Here is an 8205-nt window from a genome sequence, read left to right as displayed (position 1 = left end):
GAGACAAGACCAAGCAAGGTTCAGAGATGGCTGGCAGCATGATCCAAATTTCAAAAAGCTTCTGTTTGACCAACAACATTCCACAATAAAACCAAGTGATTAAAGGCACATATGGCAGTTACCTTCACAAGCAGCAATACCATGGAGAACATCACGGGGTGACGATATTCAGGATTTCTGGAGGTCCTGGAAGGATACTGGGGAAGCACCACTGTGCGCCAGGGCTGTTCTCAAAGATTTTTGATGGCATCCTCTATCCCACACCATTGGAAATGGCATTCTTAAGTTCCTAAGGACCCTGTGATTGAAGCTGTGATTATAGCTCAGATGCCACTCTGCACAGATTTCATTCTTGGATAGAAACACACCAAATGCCAAAGCACAAGCACACTCACCATATTAACTGGGTGGGAGAATTTCTAGTACAGAAAAAGGGGTTGGTCTACTCCGGACAGTTTGCTGTGTACGTGCATGTAACCAAATGAGAGAATCGTGACAAGGGGACATGCCATCTCTACTGACACCGACTCTGCTAGTGCACTAGTTGGCAAAATCAAGAGCACAAAGATTACACCCACTTCATCATGTGCCCTTACAAATCCTGCATGAAGGAGGATCAAGGAACCATCACGGCAACATCAACCAATGTTGGTGGAAGCTACTATAGATGCCCACACCTATACAAGGACAGCAGATTGAAGCACTACACACCCACAACACCTTTCTCAAAAGAAGAGGGGAAAACCTTCATCAAACAGTATTCAGCAGCCTGCAGCTCACCCCCGCTTATCAACACATTGCCTACGTCAGACCGCCAGCAGCACAAGGGACTCTTTCTGGTGCCTGATTCTCCTAACCTCAAAAGACATTGCGGACATTTCAATACCACACATGATCTCAAGATCAGGAAGGCCTCCAATTCCACACCCTTGGGAGCCTGGGAAAGGATCCTGCAAAAGCACACACTGCGCCCATCCTGCCTCATCCTTTCCTCCAGCCGACCTCCATTCCCCACCCTGAGACATGCAGTCTCAAGGCAAGCAAATGTCTCCCATTCTTGTTTTATCACCACGTGGCCCACGGTCTTTCAAAGGACTTCCACTTCCCTCAGACAAGTCTTCCCACTGCTCAAGGTCACCTTTCACATCACGGTATGGCCAGGACCTATTCAGTGCCACTGCCACCTTCACCTCTGCAACAGAAAAGCCACAGCCTCCTTTCCCACCTCGGGGCTCAACTGGACTTTCAGAGACCCTTCCCAGCAATGACAGCACCATACAAATATACATACAGATCGTATCACACACACTGAGTCCAGCAGAATCTCTGCTCTTTCCAAAGGGGATGTTGGAAGAGCTCAAAATGGCAATGGCATTGATGTCGTGCTGAGAGAGAACAACCCAAACGTTGACAAGCACCCCAGCGTAATGGATGGTATTGATTCAGTGGAAGAATTCGGCTTTGGCGGTTTGTTATTGGGGCTTGGGTACGGCGGGTCTTTACAGATTTTGTTTTTGTTTTGTTGGTCAGAAGCTTTATGGGACTTCTGTAAAGGTGTGGCTGCTCATGCACTCATTGATAGAACATCAGAACAAGCCAGCATACGTCACACTGCTGCTCTGCCCAGGAACACAAGTCCACGACCACTCCCATCAGTAACGGCACCATACAGAACATACAGGTGGTATCAAGCACACTGTGTTCAGCAGACACCCTGTAGTTGACCCTTCATGTTTTGAAATGCTTCCGTTACCTGAGATGGAAATGTTATACACTGGTGAGCTCTGCTCCTCCTCTGAAACATTACACAGCTATTGGTAGAGGTGGTGGCAGGATAGCTCTAGTGGCAACGGGCATCGATTTCCTTCTGTGAGAGAGCAACCCAAATGCTGACGAGCACAGCACTGTTATGGATGGTAACTAATCTATAGGAAAATTTGGAGCTGATTTTTTGTTTGTTTTTGAAAATACTGATACCAGCGTGATCTGCAGTCAGCAACGGTGTTGAAGCAGCAAATAGTGCCTGGGGGACTGTCACCACCACAGCCTGCCTGTTTTGCACCCCTTCAGCAAGCTCGGGTGGAAATGCTACACAGCAGCAAGCAAGAGCATCTGCAAAGCCCATGTCCTAGCCCCTCTCATCACAGTCGGCCGTGACTGCATTCCACGGGAGAACAACTCCCACCCAGAACAGTAAACAGGTAACTGCTGCTGGGCGGGGAAATGCCTTTCCTTTTCCCCGCAAAGCAATAGCAGAGGGGCCCCGCCAAGGACGTGAAGGCAGGTGCAAAGGTCCCGTTAACAGCCCTAAGCACCCGACCAGCACCCACCGCCCGCAGGCCCCGGGGCTGAGCCCGGCTCCCACCACCGCCTGCCCAGGCGGCGGGCGAGAAGGGCGAATCGGGCGAGACTAGCAAAAAGGGGAAGGGGCGAGAGGCGAGAAAGGGAGGGCCACTGACCGTGTCCAGGAGAGCGGGCGGCTCCGGCTGCGTCTCCTTCGCCGCGGGACCGGGCGGCGGCGGGAAGTTGGGGCTGAAAACCATCAGGTCGCTCTTGCCCGCGCCGTCCGCCACGCACAGGCTCCGGCTCTGGCGCTGCGAGTACGACCAGCTCCCCACTTCGCTGGCGCACACCAGCGTCGCCGGCCCGGGCCCCGACAGCACGGCCGCCCGCGGCGCCCACCGCGACGCCCCGTACAGCACCACCGCCAGCAGGAACAGGCTCGACACCGCGCAGATGGCCACCACCAGCCACACGTTCGTCGTCGCCGCCGCCGCCGCCGCCGCCGCCGCCGCGCCGCCCTCCGCGCCCGCCGCCGGCCGCAGCCCCGCCCCCGACGAGGACGGGGACGACGAGGAGGACGAGGACGAGCCCGCGGCCGCCAGCGCCGCCTCGGCGCCCTCCACCAGCGACACGCTCAGCGTGGCCGTGGCCGAGCGCGCCGGCTCCCCGTGGTCCCGCACCACGATCACCAGCCTCTGCCGCGGGCCGTCCGCCTCCTCCAGCGCCCGCGCCGTGCTCACCTCGCCGCTGTACAGCCCCACGCGGAACGGGCCCTTCTCCCGCGGCTCCCACAGCTCGTAGCGCAGCCACGCGTTGTAGCCCGAGTCCGCGTCCACCGCGCGGATCTTCGCCACCACCTGCCCCGCCGGCGCCCCCCACGCCGCCCACGCCCACAACGCCCCCGAGCCCGGCCCCGACGCCGCCGCCGAGCCCGACGCACCGGCCCACGGCCCGCCGCCCGCCGCCGGCAGCAGCGCCGGCGCGTTGTCGTTCTCGTCCACCACGAAGACCTGCACCGTGGCGTTGCCGCACAGCGGCGGCTCCCCCGCGTCCACCGCCCGCACCTCGAACTGCAGCACCTGCACCTCCTCGTAGTCCAACGGCTGCAGCGCCCACAGCCGCCCGCTCTCCGCGTCCACCGACACGTAGCTCGACGCCGGGCGCCACCCCCCGACCACCGCCGCCGCGCCCCCGCCGCCGCCCTCCGCCACCGAGTAGCTCACGCGCCCGTTGCCCGCCTCGTCCGGGTCCCGCGCCCACAGCCGCGCCAGCTCCGCGCCCGCCGCGTTGTTCTCCCGCGCCAGCACCGTGTACACGGCCTGCGCGAACGCCGGCGCGTTGTCGTTCACGTCCGACACCGGCACCCGCACCGCGCGGCTGGCGCGCAGCGGCGGCGCCCCGCCGTCCTCCGCCCGCACCTCCACCTCGTACTCCGCCACCCGCTCCCGGTCCAGCGACTCCCGCAGCACCAGCGAGTACGAGCCCGCGAACGTCGACACCAGCCCGAACGGCGACGGCGGCCACGCCGCGCAGCGCACCCGACCGTTCGCCCCCGAGTCCCGGTCCGACACGCTCAGCAGCGCCACCACCGTCCCCACCGCCGCGTCCTCCGGCACCGGCACCGACAGCGACGTCACCCACACCTCCGGCGCGTTGTCGTTCACGTCCACCACCTCCAACACCACCCTGCAGTGACCCGACAGCGGCGACCAACCCTTATCTGTCGCTTTAATGTGTAGGTCGTACAAAGTGACTGTCTCAAAGTCCAGGACGCCAGTGAGTCGGATCTCCCCGCTCTTCGCATCGATGCTGAATATATCTGAGGATGAGGGAGGATTTAACGTATCAATTTCATAAATCACTTCTCCATTTATTCCCTCGTCCGGATCCGTGGCAATCACCCGAGCCACCAGTGTCCCTCGTAAGGCGTCTTCGGGCAAAAGCATTTTATACAACGACTGGTTGAACTGGGGCGCGTTGTCGTTCGCGTCCAGCACAGAGATCACCACCTCCATCGTGCCCGTCAGCGGCGGCCGGCCCCCGTCACTCGCCGTCACCACCAGTCGGTGCACAGCCACCGTCTCCCGGTCCAGCGCTTTCGCGAGCACCAGAAACAGGGATTCTCGGTATTCTTCACTGCGCTGCAAAGCCACGTTAAAGTGCTCGCTTGGGCTGAGTGTGTAGGAGAGCTGCGCGTTGGCTCCGATATCTGCATCCGATGCGCCCTCCAGCGGGAACCGAGACCCGGGAGGGGTGTTCTCTGATAAACTCAGATTTTTCCGGGCGGCGGGGAAGAGCGGGGCGTTGTCGTTGATGTCGGTCACCTCCAGCTCCACGTGGAAGACGCGCAGCGGCCGCTCCACCAGCACCTCCAGGCGCAGGGCGCACGGCGCGCTCTTCCCGCACAGCTCCTCCCGGTCCAGCCGCGAGCTCACCACCAGCGCCCCGCTCGCCCCGCTCACCTCCACGCTCGCCCGCCGGCCCTGCGCCACCAGCCGCAGCCGCCGCGCCTCCGGATCCACCGCCTCCAGGCCCAGGTCCTGCGCCAGGCGCCCCACCACCGTCCCGGCCTTGGCTTCCTCCGGCACCGAGTAGCGCACCTGCCCGCCGACCAGCGCCCAGGCCGCCTGCAGCACCAGCACACGCACCGCGGGCACCCACCACACGCCCATCGCCGCCGCCGCCGCCTCCACCCGCCCGGGCCCCGCACGGCTCCCCGCCGCCGCACGGACGCGCCGGCTCTCCTGCCCGCCCCGCGCCGCCCCCCCGCGCTCACAGCCGGGCTCTCCGCCGCACCGGGGCGGAGCCGCCTCGCCGCTCCGCCGCCGTTTCTGAGCCTGCAGCGACACCGTGTGCTGCTCCGCCGCCTCACACGCTCCCCACGCTCGCCCGCGCCTCCGCACCCGCGCTCGTCACACCTCCGCTGCCGGCTGGTCTTCCTTCCTCCTCTTGCTTTTTCTTCTCTTTATTATTTCTCTCTTTCTTTCTCTCATTATTTCTTTTGCCATTATGCCACTCTCCTTCGTTGTGTGGATTATTTTTGTCCCTGCTTCCTTTCTCGTTCTTCTTCTCGCCTTTTTTCCCTCCAGTTATCGTTCATCGTTTTTCTCGCTCTTTCTCTTTGCCTTTCACAACACTTCTCTTTCTTCTCCATTCCTTATTCCCCTGCCGTGCCCTAATCTTTACTCACCTTTCCCTTCTCTTGCCATCCTTCTCTCTTCTTATCCCTGCTCGCAGCTCACCAGTCGCCTCCGGCGCCGCGGCGGAGGCCGGCAAAGACGGAGCCATCACCGATAATTACCCGGTATCACCGCCGGAGCGCCGTACTCTAACCAAGGGGGCGGCTGTCGGGACCAGGTCTGTTCAGCGGCTTAGAGCTAAGGTCCGTGCGTGCTGGTAATCTATCATTGCTTCCTTCCTACCTTCCTTCCTATTCCTTCTTCACTTCTATCCTTTCATTCTTCCCGCTTTCCTTCCTTTCAAATTTCAGATTCCTTCCTTGCCTTTTTGCTTTCATTCTCTGAGTCTTCCTTCTGCAAGACAGAGTTGGTGCACCCTGGTACTCTCCTCTATGGTCTCTTCCTTTTTTTTCCTCTCTTTGTCATCTTCCTTCCTTCCCTCCTTCCATCATTCCTTCCTTCCTTTCTGCCTTTCCTCCTCTCACCATCTTTCCGTGTACAGTGATAGCAGATGTGCATGTTAGTTTATCGTGCATTTATCGTGCAATTTTAATTTATTATTTTATCTTAGTTCTCTCTATTGCTTGCTTTGTTCTGCTTTGCTTTTCCTTCTCTGTTCTTTCTGCCTTCTCTCCTTTCTCTTTCTTGTACTTCTGCTCTCTTCCCAGCCCTTTCCTCCTCTTCCCTTCCTCCCTTTTTGCCTCTTCTTTCTACTCATACCAACGTGGTTTGTACACGACTACACCACGTTCGCCACGTGGTAAGAATATGCTCTCTGGCAACAGCTCTTTCCCCTTCCTCACCACTTTACATCAAGCCCGGCACAGCGTCCCTGAGTAACAAGGAAGTCGAGATTCTCAGCTCCATTCAGTACATAGACATAACATCAGTGCATCCTGGTAATCTCCTCTGTCAGCTCTTCCTTCCTTTTTTGCCACTTCCTTCCTTCCTTCTGTCCGTCTTTCCTCCTTCCTTGCTTTTTCATTTGCATACAGTCCTTTTCCCCGTCTTCCCTTCTCTTTCATTTCTTCATTCTTTCATTCTTCCTTCTTTGCTTTTTCGTTGCATAGAGTCCTTTTCCACATGTTCGTTTCTCTTTCATTTCTTCATTTCTTTATTCTTCCTTCCTTTCTTCCTTTTTCTTTACATACAGTCCTGTTTCTATTTCCTTCTTTCCTTCTTTCTTCCTGGCTCCTTCTTTTTCTCCTCCTTCTTAATTCTTCCTCTCTTCCTTTCTCTTCCTTTCAACTTCTTCCTCTTTCCTCCTTCTTTTCCTTCTCTCCCTTCTTTCTTGCCTCACCCTGCCCTATCCTTGCCTCCCCTTGTCTCCTAATTCCATCCTTATCTCTTCCTTTTCCCTTTTAACAAAACATTTTCTACATGTCTACACCATGCTCAACATGAAGCACAAACGTGCCCTTTGGCAAGACCTCTCGTTCATCTTTCCTGTTGCCCTCCAACCATCCAGACGGGGAACAACCTTCCTGCTTTCCTCCCATCTACGCAAGACAGACAGAGTGCACCTTCACCTCCACTTGTCGAAGGAAGACCACACTCTTCAGCCTCTGTCCTCTCAAGAGCAGAATCCACCTCGCTCTGAAGCACAAGCCCAAGCTCCAGGTACTTGGACATCTGCGCAAAAAATGTTCCAATGAGTCCGAGCAACCCAGGGGAGTCTTTCACTCTGGAACTCCAACCCATCACAATCCAGCACACCAGTCCTCCAAGAAGGCTCAAAAAAACACAGGGCAACCACACCTCCCACGCACTCTTCATCTACGTCGATGAAGAGCTGTTCTTCCGGCTTCCTTTTTCACCTGCATGATGAATGTCAAGCTCTTGCTTCTCCTTTCAGGCAGGCATGCTCTGCCAGAACTACACAGCAACGACCTCCATACCATGGGGCATCAGTCCCCACAGAACACTTCTCATTCATTAGCATGAGCCACACCTCAAAACACACCAACGTAACACCGTGGCATTATCACTCAGAACATCCCCTCCGTACCCAACACATCCACTCTGAGAAACGCATTAGGGTCCCTCCTCCATCCGTCCTTGCTGCCACTTCCTCACACGGTGCCTGGAAGCAGCACAAAAGGAATGAGAGCAGAGAGTGGGGCTTTGCTGGTCCACTCATAGGATACCTCAAGTTGGAAGGGACCCATAAGGATCACCGAGTCTGGCTTTCAGTCCACTCAACGCTCAGTCAACCCAAGATGAAGATACCACAACTAAACAGGAACAACAGTGCATCTCTCTCTCAAACACATCCTCTTTAGGTGTGAGTGACTTACCTGTAGCATCACTGCATTATAAATCACTGGGTTATAAATCACTGGACACTCTGCATTGCTCCCTTACGCGCTTGTATCGCAGGGCAACCAGGAGGGAGACCTGAAACCTAACAACATTCTCTCAACATCAACATCAGCTCAGAACAGTGGAAAAGCCATCCCCCACACCGATCACCAACTGACTGAAGCTCTGCTACCTCCCGACAGCTGCCAAAATTCAGCAGTCTGCACCTCAACCACTGTTACCAACACATTGCCAACGTGAGAGAAGGACAAAAAAAAAAAAACAAAAGGAAGTGTTTGGTAAGAGGAGAGAAGAAAACCAAAACATCCCATTCCATTCACTGAAACATGGGGTCTGCCAACCGCTGTATATGGAGAGCACTTTTCTACTCCCTACAAAGACTGAGAGCAGAGAAGTAACCACAGATTTTCAGAGAAGGGTG

General features: G+C 56.6%; 1 protein-coding gene across 1 annotated transcript; it reads right to left on the bottom strand.

Annotated features, from left to right (window-relative positions):
• Positions 1-1383: 1383 nt before the first annotated feature.
• LOC135314604 (protocadherin alpha-2-like) lies at positions 1384-4955 on the bottom strand. The gene has a single exon (XM_064458159.1). It carries the CDS (start codon positions 4953-4955, stop codon positions 2142-2144), a length of 2814 nt encoding a protein of 937 aa, XP_064314229.1. The 3' UTR covers positions 1384-2141.
• Between the last annotated feature and the right edge of the window lie 3250 nt (positions 4956-8205).

This window comes from Phalacrocorax carbo, chromosome 8 (assembly GCF_963921805.1).
Source record: "Phalacrocorax carbo chromosome 8, bPhaCar2.1, whole genome shotgun sequence".
Classification (NCBI taxonomy): Eukaryota; Metazoa; Chordata; class Aves; order Suliformes; family Phalacrocoracidae; genus Phalacrocorax; species Phalacrocorax carbo.
This window is presented reverse-complemented; position numbering and strand designations above follow the sequence as displayed.

Excerpts from the sequence above, each read along its gene's own strand:
- LOC135314604 (XM_064458159.1), bottom strand. The coding sequence starts at position 4,955 with ATGGGCGTGTGGTGGGTGCCCGCGGTGCGTGTGCTGGTGCTGCAGGCG.